This window comes from Heteronotia binoei, chromosome 10 (genome assembly GCF_032191835.1).
Source record: "Heteronotia binoei isolate CCM8104 ecotype False Entrance Well chromosome 10, APGP_CSIRO_Hbin_v1, whole genome shotgun sequence".
NCBI classification, from domain to species: Eukaryota; Metazoa; Chordata; class Lepidosauria; order Squamata; family Gekkonidae; genus Heteronotia; species Heteronotia binoei.
The window spans coordinates 45,912,060-45,926,901 of NC_083232.1; the positions used below are offsets into that span (position 1 = coordinate 45,912,060).

Sequence of the window (14,842 nt, forward strand, 5' to 3'; positions counted from 1 at the left end):
ACTATGTTTTCACAGGGAAACAGTTCATACATTCAGCTGCAAATCACTGAGCGGTGCACATGTATGCATGCATCACTCCTGAGCTTTTCAAAAACATGTATGAACTATTATTATTTAACATCTATGGTAATGTACAGTAGGTGCTGCATAGATTTTCATGTTTAATGTAAGGTGTGTATGCAGGAGATCCCAGGATCAGTCCATGACAACTTGATGAGAAGAACTGCTGCCAATCAGAGAAGAAAGTACTGAAGCAGGTGGGCCAGTAGTCTTACTCAGCATAAGACCACTTCATACACACATATGTACACAAAGGAATGGACTTCTTGTGTGCTTTGAAGCAATATCGTAAGAATGCAATCCAAGCATTGTCCCAACAAAAGATGAGTAATAAGTTACACTTTCTGGGCAAGGATGACAGGTCAATATGAGCAGTCTGTGATTTCACCAAAGCACCATCAAATGGACTGATAGCCATCTCCCTAGAGAACTAGAATATATGAGAAGACTGTGGTAGTTGGGATGGTGAGCAAATGATCCACAGTCTTTGAATTAGTTACACCTTGTTACAAAGAAAGAAAGAGACTGAGGTTATGCAGAAATGTTCTTGACTTGATTGAGTGATACTCTCCACGTTTAAAATGTGCAAGAGTATCTGCAGAGACACACTAACTGCAAGAACATGACATGAAAGGCTCTGTAGCAAAACAGCCCCTCATATTCCTATTCTACTGCAGGCTGTACCACGTCAAAGAGCAGCTAGGGTATTGCATGATTGAATGATCCATAGACAGACAGAAAGATGTGCTTTGTTTTATTCAAAACCTCTCTGCGCTTAGAAAATTAGCACAGAGAATGATTCTAGTCTCACCTTCTCATGAGGAATGATCCAACAAGCACCCCTAAAACATGTAAAATTGGATTTGAGAATCAGAACTGGTATTACTGGCAGAGAGAGAGAGAAAGCACAGACTCGTTCAGCCTGGAGTATTCTTTTCACTTGGGAGTTCTCTATTTTTCCTAATTGGACTATTTTGTTGGCATAATCATCTCTTGCTGCTAATCACACCCTGAGCCATAAAGTGTAAATTACTGTCACAATCACATCCTTTATGGCTGCAGAGAGAAGCAAGAGAAGCAGGAACAATCTAGAGATGAAGGCAGGTAGCCCAGCCCAGCTTCTATCACACTGCTCCCACCTGCTCAGAAAACCTTTTGGAGAAGTACCTTAGAGGTCTGACTCATAGGTTAAATCAAATTGGGGGTTATTTTCTGACTGTCATCAATCAGAGGGGCAAAAAACCCAAGGAGATAAAATGAATATCTCAGTTGCAAACAAAGTACACCAAACTATAGTTAGATCAGGATGGGTAGCCATGTTAGTCTGTCTGTAGCTGTAGAAGAGTAAGAGTCCAGTAGCTCCTTAGAGATTAACAAAATTTGCGGCCAATTATGAGCTTTTGTGAGTCGCTGCTCACATTTTGCAAGCTTAAAAATGTCAACAGTCTAAAAGGAATTGGGTTCATTATGCTCTCAATACAACACGCTTAGATATTCGCCCGTATCCTTTTCAGAGTGGAAATGGAGAGTATGCAAGTATTTATTTATTATTTGCTTTACAGACTAGTCTCCCCAGACCACCACCAAGGCAGTCCTCTCCCAGGTTACCACCTACCTAATCTCAAAAGGCTAGGGCATCTGAAGAGAGATCTCAGAAGAAGTAAAAATGGGTCATGCATTTGGGAGGGGCTGTGGTTCAGTGACAAAGCAGAAGGTTCAATCCCCAACATCTCCAGTTTAAAGGATGTGAAAGATGTCTTCTGTGACTCTGGAGGTAATGTGAAAGACCTCTGTGTGAGACTCTGGAGAGCATATATAGTTTTGCCACTGGAACTAGGGTTGCTACTTTAGTGCTTGCTTTCCATGCCTGTGTGGAATTTCAGCTCATGCCTGTCCACATAACATGCATGTGAAGGATGAACATGATGGCATCCTGGAGCACAAGGAACGCACCATTTCTGAGGACATGATTACCCACTTCCTATTTTCCCAAAGAGCGACAACTGCAAGGGGCAGAGCCACCTTGGTTGCTTTCCTTTGGAGGAGTCTTACGGTGTTCTTGATAGTCTTGCTTTATTTACATAGACTTACAAGCAGATTGAAACCCTGGAGCTTCTACAAAGCAGCAGATCCACTACTTCACACCAGATTACCCACACCTCCAGGTAGTTCATCATCAGCCAAGTCTCAGCTGCCCTTCTGTTCCCTTCTTGAGAGTCAGTTTGGTGTAATGGTTAAGTGCACGGACTCTTATCTGGAAGAACCTGGTTTGATTTCCCACTCTTCCACTTGCAGCTGCTGGAATGGCCTTGGGTCAGTCATAGCTTTTGCAGGAGTTGTCCTTGAAAGGGCAACTGCTGTAAGATCTCTTTCAGCACCACCTACCTCACAGGGTGTCCGTTATTGGGGGAGGGGAGGTAATTGTGACCACTCTGAGATTCAGAGTATAGGGTGGGATATAAATCCAATATCTTCTTCTTCTTATATAATACCCAAGTATTTCCTTTCAAATATGTACACACCTACCCCTCTCTCAAGATCAGACTGATGGTCCATGCATTCAAGCATCCTGTTCCACAGAGAGGTCAACTGGATATTCAGAAGACCTATAAGCCAGAATATTTTTATTCTGTCCTTGTTCCAAGGTGCTCAGAACGATGTAATGTTCACTACATTCCTGTAAGATAGGTGAGGTTGTAGGAGAGTAACTGACCCAACTTCAATCAGCAAGTTTCCAAGGCCAGCTGGGGATATGAGATTGGGTCTCCCAACTCTAGTCTAATGCTCTGGTTGCTACACCACATTGAAGTAGGGCATGTTGTTGCCTCATCATAGTTAGGATGTGTGACACCTTCTTCCCAAGCTCTCATTCAAGGATAGAGGTACTAGGATAATTATCTGTCCTAGTACTAGGACATAATCTGTTAACAGAATATTATCTGTTAACCATTATCTCCCATTGGGGAAACATGTGCAACCATTAAATGTTAACATTTATTTGGCTCTCATTATGTAGCACTTTAGGCAATGCCCTAATTAAATGGCATTATGGCATTCAGAATACCCAACAATACTCACTATGCATTTGATACTAGCTGTATTCATTCTGGAAAACCAGTTATGCAGAAAGCATATCATGCCATGGCCCCAGAGAGTAACCTTGAAAGTGGCAGCTGATACATCCCTCATGTGAGGATGCCACTTGTCCACACACCCTGCCAAACAGCTCTAACCAGATGTCTAGTGAATCAAGAAGAAGACACTGGCTGGCTGACCATGGGTCAGAACCTGGCAGCTCAAGAACTCGCAGATGACATAACTTTATACCACATATGAACTAACTATACCACAGATGAATTTTGCAGAGTGCATATGTAGTTTTGCCATTTGTTTCCAAGGTGTAAGCTTTCAAGAGTCAAGCTCCCTTCATCAGCTTTGACTCTACAAAGCTTTTTGCCTGGAAACCTTGTTGATTTAAGGTGCTACTGGACTCAAATCTACCTCTGACCAATAAGGCTACTCACCCAAAACTATCTTAAATTGTGCTGATCTAAGCCACACTGCTTATAGATACCCTGCCATCAAGCAATGTCATCCATATGGTATCAGGCTACCTAAATCCACAGTCCTGAAATACACCAGGATCTCAAATTACTATCAAGGCTGCAACCAGTTGTGGGGCACAGAGGGCAGCACATGCCCCCTTTTGAATTAGGGGCACCTCCACTCCCCTTTCCCTTTAATTTTTAAACACCATGTTCTACAGCTCCCCTCCTTTTCACTCACCAGCCCACAGGAGGAGGAGGCGAAGGGAGAGGAAGGAAGAGTGGGGCCTCTGGGAAGAAGAGCCAGCAAGGCCCTGCAACTGCCTGCTGCATCCTGGTGGCCAATTCAGCTATTAGGCAGCATTGAGAGCCTGGGAGATGCTGGCAGGGATAGGAATGGCCAATGCCTGCCAGGGCAGGCGAGAGAGCCAATGCAGGTGTAGGGGAGAGGAGAGGACTGAGAGGGACAGTGAGCTTGAGCTGCGCTGGTTCTTAAATGGCTTAATTAAATTAAATTTCATTTACTTGGTTCCCCCTGGCACACGTACACACAACCCTGAGGGGGGCGGGGTGAGAAATCCTGGTTATGGGTTTGATTACTCTGCTGAAAATACAACAGGTTTCACGTAGTAGTCCTTTCCCATGGTTTCCAAGATCCAACTACATGAATGTGGCTCTAAAAACCAGCTGCTGGGGGAGGGAAGCACTGGGGAAGAGGGAGACTGCCCCCTGTGCCACTTCCCCAGTCAAAAGATGCCCCTACAGGGAAATGAGGCCTTAAGCAATCTGGGGACATTTCCAGTTGAGTGGAAAGAATCATATACTCCCTTTTACTCCATGTCCCAGCCTCAACCAGATTGAGGGCCCCACTCAATGGCCCCTTTTGAATGCTAAAATTTACAATGCAGGATTCACTCTCAGATTTTCAAGGCAGCATATTGTTAGGGAATGCCATTTGAACCAGTTTACCTCCTGCAAAGTTAGCTAAACAGCTTGAATCCAGATATTTTAATGCAGTCGGGTTGAGCCTGAAGAAATGAATTTTAATCACCCACCCCAAATCCCTGAATTGCCCAGGTTAGCCTGATCTCCTTAGATCTCTGAAGCTAACCAGGGTTGGTCTTCATCAGTATTTGGATGGGAGACCACCAAGGAATGCCAGGGCTGTGATGCAGAAGCAGGCAATGGCAAACCACTTCTGAACATCTCATGCCCCGGTTGCCATAAGTCAGCTGCAGCTTGATGGTAAAAAATACACATCGAAAAACCAAATTAACCCCCTCTTTCTCAGAGGAGCTTTCAGAAGCTTTCTCTCTCTAACCTACTTCTTCCCCAAGGAGCAACAATCTGGCTAGCAGATATCCCTTGATTTATGTTCAGTTCCAGCCTAGCCTCCTGCACTGCTCTCCCTTCCCTTGCTCCTTAGGGCAGCAGGAGATGGAGCAGGATTCACATCTCCCTCTCTTCTTTCTGTGGTCCAAGCTCTGAGCTGGGAAGGAAGTTGGGGGTGGGGGGGGCATCAGTCCTCCTGTCTAGCCAATGAACACCTTTGGCCAAAGTTATCGCAGGGGATGACAGAGCACTGAATGCACCAAAGGGCGGACATCTCCTCAGACACAAACGTTTGCAGCCAGCCTTTCAAGTTGGAGGGTTGCACTGAGTTATAAGCAGTTCTTGAGCTGCCAAGTAGTCTCAGAGGTCGTGCTATCCTTTGCAAATCCATTGTTACTTTTATTAATTATATTCTCGAAAGTAAAACGAGATTCTCTGCTCTGGGGGTTCTTTGGAACTTAGCAGAGAGTCCTCCCTCCGTCTCTCCCTCGCAAGAAGACGTGTGTGTGTGGGGGGGGGGGGGGGGTCTTCTTCAAACCGAGCCCTGACTTGCTCTCCCCAAGTCCCTCCAGCTGCGTCACTAGCTCTGCTTTGATGATTCATGCGGAGACCCCTGGGACAGAGGCGCAGGAGCCAGGCCACCTTCGGGAGGTGGTCACGCACAGGGGAATCCTGGGGAGAGGGGCACCTTCCAGGAAAGGTTCGGTGGGGCGTAGTTGGCAGGACAGGCGCCGGGAGAGAAGGGGGAGGGCGGCTGACTATCGACCCCGCTTGGGGAGGTGGCGGGGTGGGGTGGGGTGGGGAGCGGCCCGTCATGTGACTCACAGGAGAAATCCGAGGGAGCGATGCGAGGCCGGCAGGCGAAGCCCTCCCCGTCGCCAGGCATATAAAGTGGCGGAGTTTTTTCAGAGCGCCTTCAGCCGCCCAGGCACCAGCAGCGCAGCACCCGCTCCCCGCGCAGTAAGTGCTCTGCCGCCCCAGTCCTTGCGCTCCCTCTCGCACTCCTCCGGGGTGAGGGGCGGGGCGGGAGGGAGAGGCGCGCCGGTCGGCTCTTGGATCGGGGCAGAGCTGGGGGGGCAGCCCCTGACAGACCCCCTCCACCCATACAGACCTCCCGCCCTTCGCCCAGCCACTCCCCCCCCCCCCTCATCCTTCTCTGTCTCTCGCCACAGCCTCGGAGCTCTCCGGGCAGCCAGGAGGCGAGGAAGGGACTGGCAGCCAGCGGCCCCTCGACGGCTTCGCTCTCCTCGTGCGCTCTGCCCGGCCGCCCCTCGACGGAGAACAGCAGGCTGGCGACCATGAAGCTCTTGGTGACTCTAGCCGTGCTGGCCCTGGTGTCGGCTCAAGCGCTGGCCGACCAGCTGGGGGACAACGACGAGCTGAGCTACTTCGCCGACTGGTCCGACGGCGACCAGAACAAAGTGAGTGAGGCCAGGGGGGAGCCTGGGGGCCGGGGTGGGAGGACTTCTTTGGTTGGAGGACGCGCTGATGTTTGACTGACCAGTCGGGGGAGGAGGTCGGGCGAAGTCGGGAAAGACTTCACAGGCAGCAGCTGGGGACTTCTTTGCCCCCCTGGGTGTTGCGGGGCGCCCCGAGCCCCGCCAGACCGCTCCGTCTGCCCACCTCGGTCGTTCCAGGAATGGTGTCCCCGCCCCGGAATAGAATAGAACGCCGTCGGGGAAAGTGCCAGCCGCCGCCGTGCACATTTGCTTAAGAGTAGACGGACACCGTGCGAGAGCTGGCGGGCTGCACAGCCGCGGTTCGGGAACTGAGGAACTCTGTGCCTAACTAGTTACGGGAGAAGGGGTGTATTTTAGAGCAAGATCCTCCGCACCCGCGACTTTACGCTGGAAAAGAACTTCCTGTAAAGAAAGCTTGTAGGCTAGCCTTAACTCCAGAGCGCGCGGGCATTGGATTTCAAACGTTAAGTCCCACACGCCCCAATCGCTTCTAGGCAGGGGATGTGCCCGCAAACTTTACCGGCTGAGACCAAGAATCTGCCTGGCGCCAGGGGAGGCAGGCGGGTCCCCCTTTGCAGGGCGGAGAGAGATGGAAGCCAGTCTACCCCTCAATAAGCCACATCCACCCCTCGGTTGTCCACCCCCCCACCCCCATGTGTGATTGCCCAGAGGCAACTTGCCCTCTGTTAAAGTCCCCAGTAGGATGACATCTGGGTACAACTTTTGTCAAGTATTCTTTCCCGATCCTTCTCCTTCCATCTTTGCACCAGTAAGTGAAGCACAGCTGCACTGGAGACATCTGTGCAGGCACGATTCCGAGCTCTAGAGAGAATCAGGCCTGTTCTCAGCTGAAATCACATATCCATTCATAAGAAAACTGACAGGGGACCAGAAATCAATGGTTTTCTATGGCCCTCCTGGAGCCCATCCTTCCTGTTTTTTCACAAAAGGACTTTGAGTGCTTTCAGTGGCATGTGCAAGTTTGGCTCTTGGCAGGACAATGGCATCCATATCCCATCTGGTTCTGTTCCAGCGGATTCCGTCTGGACCACTGTGACAGCCAGCACTGTCCTTTCCATCTTCTTCTTGCCATGTTTGACACACCACCAGTTGATGAAGCATCTGGAGAGATGGCAGGCTGACCATTTCAAGAGCTTATTTCTTCCCCTCACCATGCAGGGAGATGACTGGTCTCCTCCGGGGAAACCCCCCACCCCCCCAAAAAAAACCCCTGATTTAAATTTCAGCTTGTAGGTGGCTCAGATATAAGCATCCCTGACAATGTGAAGATATATATCTCTTCTCCAGGCTGTTCAGCTGCAGGTTGACAGTTGCTGGTGGGGATTGGTTTTGTTTTATTTTGCTGGAGTTTGTTTCCGTTTTCTCATCAAGAACAGACTCCTGCATTTAAAGCCAGGCTTGGGGAGTTGTGGGGGACAGAGAGCCTAAAAGTAACCAGCCTTTATCTGCTTCTTCCACAGTGTAAATTAGAACAAATGTTACAACAGCCTTTACAGAGGGCAGAAGCCCATCCCGAAATAATAGATGTTACCGCTGAATTTCACCTGCTGGGTGAATTTTTTCCCCCTTTTAAATCACAGGCATCATGAGAATTAGGTAGCTCATTTCTTTCCATAGTCTTGCTTCATTTCACACATGAGCTGAGTTTACACAGTTGACAGTCCAGGAGGAAAACATGCACATATGGGGGGTGGGGTTTGGTTTGTTCTCTAACTCCATGTACATTTCACACAACCCTGGTAAAACAAGACTGCCCCACACTTTCCTATTGCTTTCCACCTTGCAAAGGCAGAGGAGATGCGGCCAGTTTGGTGCTCTGATGCATGAAGTTGTTATGAACAACGCATCTCCAAATATATATGCACTTTAAAAAGCCCTTGGGTATATTTGTAACAGCTCTGACATGGATGGCCCAGGCTAGCCCGATCTCATCAGGTCTAAGATACTCAGCAGGGTCAGCCCTGGTTATAACTCAGATGGGAGACCACCCAGGAAGTCCAGGGTCGCTATGCAGAGGCAGGCAATGGCAAGCCTTCTTCATTCATCTCTTGCCTTGAAAACCTTACAGGGTCACCCTAATTTGGCTGCAACTTGACAGCACTTCACACACACACATTTTTAAATGATGTAATGGGTGAAATATCCCAGCATGTCATGAAATCCATGCAGAAAGTAGTCATCTCGAAGGGATCAAAGCAATGGAATCTGTAGCCACCAGCTCTTTCCATTGGCTTTGGGCTCACTCCCATATCATGTTTTCCTCCACAAAACTGACATACAGAAAACATGGGACTAGAATGTAAAATCTGCCACTGTCGAGGTTACATTGCTGAGACCCTACTGGGACTGAATCATGCATTTTGTCTTTGGTGGCGCTCACGCCTTGCATGATTTAGGCTTCAGAATGAAAGAGATGGATCAATGGGAATCCTGTGAGGTGCTAAGTTGATATATCATTTCCTGCAAGCGGATAATTTCTCCATCCCATATATCTTCCCACCCCAAGAGTTCCCTGCCATTGAGCCAGTGCATATTTAACCGTCAGCTCCAATATAGCTCTTTCAGACGGTGTCTGCTTTCTTCCCTTGGCTCCCTTTTCCTTTCCATCTCCCCCTTGCCCCCTTAGTTTTTGCCACATAATTGCTCCAGCTTCCTACATTTGAAGACCTCATGTGCCTTTTTCTCCATTGGTGGTCTCTAAAAGAAATCTCACCCTGGCATCCTGCCCCGCACATTCCTATTGCTTTCCACTTTGCAAAGGCAGAGGCAGATAGAAGTCAGGACAAGATTTTAGCTGGGTTTTTTTGTCCTGTTTTACCAGGGTTGTGTGAAATGTACATGGATTTAGAGAGAAAAAACCAAACTGGAAATATTATTCTGTTTCTTCTATACATTGTCATCCAGACGATCAGAGCTGGAACAGTTGTGGGAGAATAATGTGAGGTTTTGTACATGAAATTGAGCTTTCTTACTGAATTGGTGTAAGAGTGTATCTAGAACAAATGTTGTTCCTTGTCCCTGTTGAAAGAAAGCAGAAGGATCTTGGATGGAATGCCTCACTCCCTAGTAATTTTGAGCAGGAAAATAGAATCCCCTCTCTCTATTCTGTAAGCAGAAAAAGGGAAGGGAACATACCACTCTCTGGGCTATCAGAGAGGATGCAAAGGACGAAGAACATTGGCAGATGGGTTTTAAACATAACTTTAAGTACTGCATTTACTCAAATTGAAGACTTGGCTTTTTTTTTTTTAACGGCACACCATCAAAAAATTCATATAAAAATTATACCAATGGCCAATCTTTTATATATAGATATAGATAGATATAAATATATATACATTTTTAAGGGAGTCATCTTTACTTCAGGGTTATCTTTTTTTTGAGAGCCAGTTTGGTGTAGTGGTTAGGAGCATGGACTCTAATCTGGGAGAACCAGGTTTGATTCCTTACTCCTCCACATGTACCTGCTAATGTGACCTTGAGTCAGTCACAAGTTCTTTTAGAACTATTCTCAAAAGAGCTCTCTCAGCCCCACCTACCTCATGGGGTTTCTGTTGTGGGGAGAAGAAGGGAAAGGAGACTGTAAACTGCTCTGAAACTCCGAGTGAACAGTGGAGTATAAATCCAATCTCTTCTTCTCGTCTTCTTCGTCTAAATATGGTACTACTCATACAGCATGCTGATCTTACATTTGGTGGAGAACCCATCAGCTATTTCAGTTAACAGGAAATATTTCATGATGGAGAAGAAAATCTTGGAATTCCAGTTCATACAGAAGTGCTATGGTGTGCCTATAACCTCAGCAAGGGGCTTTCAAGACAAGTGAGAAGCGGTGCTTTCCGCTGCTTTCCTCTGCAGAGTCTTCCTTGGTGGTCTCCCATCCAGATACCAATATCTGATGAGAGGGGGCTATACTATGCCACTTTCTTTCCTGGGACTCAAGTACGTCTTGATGTACCCTGTCCTGGATAGCCCAATTTCATCAAGGAAGCTAAGCAGGATAGGCCTTGGCTAGTATTTGGATGGGTGACCTCCAAGGAATACTAGGGCCGTGACCCAGAGGCAGGTAACAGCAAACCAAATCTGTTTTTTAATAAATAGCACACCATATCTGAAACATCTCTTTCCTTAAAAACAAGTCTAGCTCACCACCTAATGGTGCATACTGCTAAAGGAAATGGAACTTCTGGCTGCCAGACAATCTTAGGATCTCCTGGCTATACTACACACACCGCCATACAAAAATTACTATTTATTGCTAGTACATCTTGAGTAATGAGACCCAACATAGTTTAATGGTCAGGTTGGAGTAGGATCTGAGAGAGCTAGGACCAAACATCTACTTTGTCTTGGAAGCTCACTGGGTAACCTTCGTCCTGTGACTCTTTCCCAGACTAATTTACTTCATGGGGTTGTTGTGAGGATAAACAAGGAGAAGGAGAGGACAATGTTGTAAGCAGTTTTGGGTCTCCATTGTGGAAATAAGCGAGACGTAAATATCAAAATAAATAAATGCTGCTCCCTGTGTTTACTTGAACCTGGAGCAAACTCTTACCAAGTTGGGGGGGCGGGGATGGGATCATCATTATGTACTGGCCAGAAATGAGTCGTTGCTGAAGGAAGAGAAATGGGTTTGTCTGAAGCCATGAGGAAAATCAATCTTATTCTATAAGAAAATATAATATCCAAAGTCTCTTTTTATATGATCCCTAAGATTAGTTTGTCTTTTGTCCCTAAACAATATGCACTCCAGTCTAAAATACGTGAACACACGCATATATACTGCCTTATACTGACTCAGATCCCTGGTCTATCAAGGTCAGTAGTGTCTACTCTGACTGGCAGTGGCTCTCTAGGGTCTCAGGAACAAAACTTTTACATCTTTTTAACTGGATATGCCAGAGATCTTCAGAGCAATGGTGAATAGGGTTGCCACCAGGTCTCCCCTAGCCACTGGTGGGGGGGTGAGAAGGTAGGGTTGCAAGATCCAAGTTGGGAAACTCCTGGAGATTTGGGGATGGAGCCTGGAGAGGACAGAGACCTCAGTGGGGTGCAATGCCATAGAGTCCACCCTGCAAAGCATCCATTTTCTTGAGGGGAAATGATCTCTGGAGTCAGGAAATGAAATGCAATTACAGGGGGTATCCAGGGCCCACTTGGAGGCTGGCATCCCTAAAGGGCAGAAAAGACTAGCTGGGAAAATTCAGACAAATACATTAGTACTGGCTGAAAAATCAGGTTTTCTGATAATATTATGTTTTCAAAAAATAGACTTGAAGTCATGTGGACAAGTTCTAAAAAAACCTTAAACCAGATCATATGAAAAATTTAACTGTTTCAAAATATAGAAGAGCTTTTATCACTCAACTCCTAAATGTACTACCTTCAGTGGTTACCAGCAGGCATTATGTAAAGCAACCATACTTAGAAAGGCTATGCCCGTGTGGCAGTGAGAAAACAGCAACTATCCTACTTGACTGCTATACCCATTTAGAGTATAGAAATGAGCTGATTGTCATTCCTGAAGGTTTGTCCTCTGTGTCACCCCCTACTAGGGTGACATGGCTTTTAAAACACAAATTAAGAAGTTACTCTGGCTATAGCCAAATTCTTCTCAATTGTCATGGCTTGTCGTACAGCTGTTCAGAACCAATAGTTTGACAGAGCAGTAATTTTATCATCATCATTTTTTAAAAAAAACCTTTAAAAGCTGGGTTGTGCAGGGTGAGGGGTGACCATGATTGCTAGCAAGCTAGTTGGGCTGCTTCACACATGCACATAGAACACTTGCTAAGGAATGAGTCATGTCAGTGTTCTTGCTCCTCTTGGTGACTAGCAGTACCAGAATGCAGAATCAATTATGTAAAAGGAGCAAATGTGTGCATATTCACTGATTTTGCATAATTCATATAGATCACAGAATTTTGCTCTCTTCTCTTCTGTATGTAGAATCGTGTTTCTATTTGGTAATGTGTTGTTGCTGATTGTACACGGCCCTGCTTCTCGCTTCCAAACAGGACCAGTTGATACAATCCTCTGAACTATGGCTCAGTTGCAAAGCTGTATCTGATTCAGGGACTGTAGAAATTGTTCTTAGTGGCTGGGCTCAACTCTAGTACATATGAATTAATTATAAAAGGAAGTTCATTTTGTAAATGTGAGGAATGTCTCTTCCACACTATTGAGCAGCAGTACATTTGGGATTTAGGGGAAGAGTTTCCAGACTGGAAAATACATTATTCAGGCCAGCCCTGACATTTAAAAATATATATATACCAGTTATCCACAAAGTGGTTCCTCTAAAGAATTTGGTATGTTTCATCTTGCATACAAATTGCAATCCAACAGGCATTTGTTGTGCTAAGAACATAAGAGCATAAAAGAAGCCATGTTGGATCAGGCTAATGGCCCATCCAGTCCAACACTCTGTCACACAGTGGTCAAAAAACCAGATGCCATCAGGAGGTCCACCAGTGGGGCCAGGACACTGGAAGCCCTCCCACTGTTGTCCCCCCAAAGCACCAAGAATACAGAGCATCACTTGCCCTAGACAGAGAGCTCCATCTATATCTTCTGGCTAATAGCCACTGATGAACCTCTGCTCAATATGTTTATCCAGTCCCCTCTTGAAGCCATCTATGCTTGTAGCTGCTACCATCTCCTGTGACAGTGAATTCCATGTGTTTATTACTCTTTGGGTGAAGATTATTCTTTGGGTAATTATTCTTTGGGTGAAGAAGTATTTTCTTTTATCCATTCTAACCTGACTGCTCAGCAATTTCATAGAGTGTCCACAAGTTCTTGTATTGTGAGAAAGGGAGAAAAGTACTTCTTTCTCTGCCTTCTCTATCACAATCATAATTTTATAAATCTCTATCATGCCACCCCTCAGTCGTCATTTCTCCAAGCTAAAGAGAAACTACTGCAGAGATTGCTAAATAGATTGGCTGCAACATATGTATTGAGACCATTGCTTGTGCACATTCTCAAATGTTTCTTTTCAGGCCCATTTCTGCATGTGGCAGTTTGAAAATAACATATAGCCCTGACCCACTGCCTACTGCTTCAGTCCACAGGGAACCTGCCACAAGAGTGGAGTTGGGTTTTGGCAAGGCCACTACCACCCACCTTAGATCCCCCCCCACCAGTTCTTTATTGGAAAGTTGGATTTTGATCCAAACAGTGTGTTCCTACAAAGTCTGCATTGGTTAGAATGGACATGGCATTTTTTTCCTACAGTGGTCCCACATCAAGAACATTGACATGTGCAACAGAGGCTCCAAAGTGCCCAACTAAAGTTGAGTTCTGTGCAGGGCTTTTTTTGAAGAAAAAGTCCAGCAGGGACTCATTTGCATATTAGGCCACGTTCCTGTGCATTCCTGCTCAAAAAAAACCCTGGTTCTGTGACTGAAACCCCAGATGTGTTATTTGGCTCTAAAAACAGCCTCTTGGGTGGGGCTAATATAGAATATGACTGCAGTGCTGGGGATAACTCTTCCTCCCTCCTCTTTTTCATTTGCAGATATCCTCCCACTATTTAAAAACCTGGTTGGAAGAAAAAGACAGATGTCCATATTGTCTTTTTTTCCCATTGGGAGGCTTAAAATGGTGAAAGGCATTTGCAGTCGTAGAAACAGCAGGGGGGATAGTTTTTATATGTTTCGGCATACTGCCTTGGCCTCCTTCTCTTGCAGTTGCTTTTGGAGGGCCAGTTACATGACTGGAGTTTTACAGGGCAATCCTAAAGGGTATTATAACGTAATGAACTCGCTGAAGTTAGTGAGCTTAGAGGGGTGCAGTTTTATGCTGCTTGTCCCAGACCTCTAGCATTCTGAGTAATTTGACTCAAGTTTATTATTTTATTATTTCTTATTTATTTGTGTTATTAATAGTCTTGAACATATGAACATATGAAGCTGCCTTATACTGCCTTCTCAGTAATGGCCCCCCGATGGTGGAATCAACTTCCAGAGGTGGTGCGAGCCCTGCGGGACCTGAACCAGTTCTGCAGGGCTTGCAAAACCACCCTCTTTCAGCTCGCTTTCAAGATAGAACCCGATTAAACTGACCTCTAGCCATCTAACCATCTTATATATGACTGTGAATTGTAGCACCTTAATTATTAATTATTAACATATAACAGCTGTTTTATCTAATTTTATCCTAACTTATAATGGTAATTTAATTGTATTTTAATTTGTCTTATTGTATTGTATTGATTGTATTTTATTGAAATCATGGTTGTTCCATGTCTGTGAGCCGCCCTGAGCCTGCCTTTGGCGGGGGAGGGTGGGATAAAATAAAGAAAAAAAAAATACTGAATCAGACCTTTGGTCCACCAAGTCAGTATTGTCTTCTCAGACTGGCAGCAGCTCTCCAGGGTCTCAAGCTGAGGTTTTTCACACCTATTTGCCTGGACCCTTT

The 14,842-nt window shown here is 45.9% G+C and overlaps 1 protein-coding gene across 2 annotated transcripts in view; it reads left to right on the forward strand.

Moving 5' to 3' along the window:
• TAC1 (tachykinin precursor 1) overlaps nt 1-14,842 on the forward strand; it is a 366,930-nt gene that overhangs the window by 335,631 nt on the left and 16,457 nt on the right. The window contains exon 2 of one of the 2 annotated variants that reach the window (XM_060248554.1): nt 6,172-6,358. In XM_060248554.1, coding sequence (XP_060104537.1) covers nt 6,236-6,358 — 123 coding nt within the window. In that variant the 5' untranslated portion in view covers nt 6,172-6,235. Of the gene's footprint in view, nt 1-6,148; nt 6,359-14,842 lie in introns of those variants that run through there. The other variant, XM_060248555.1, reaches the window with a different exon arrangement.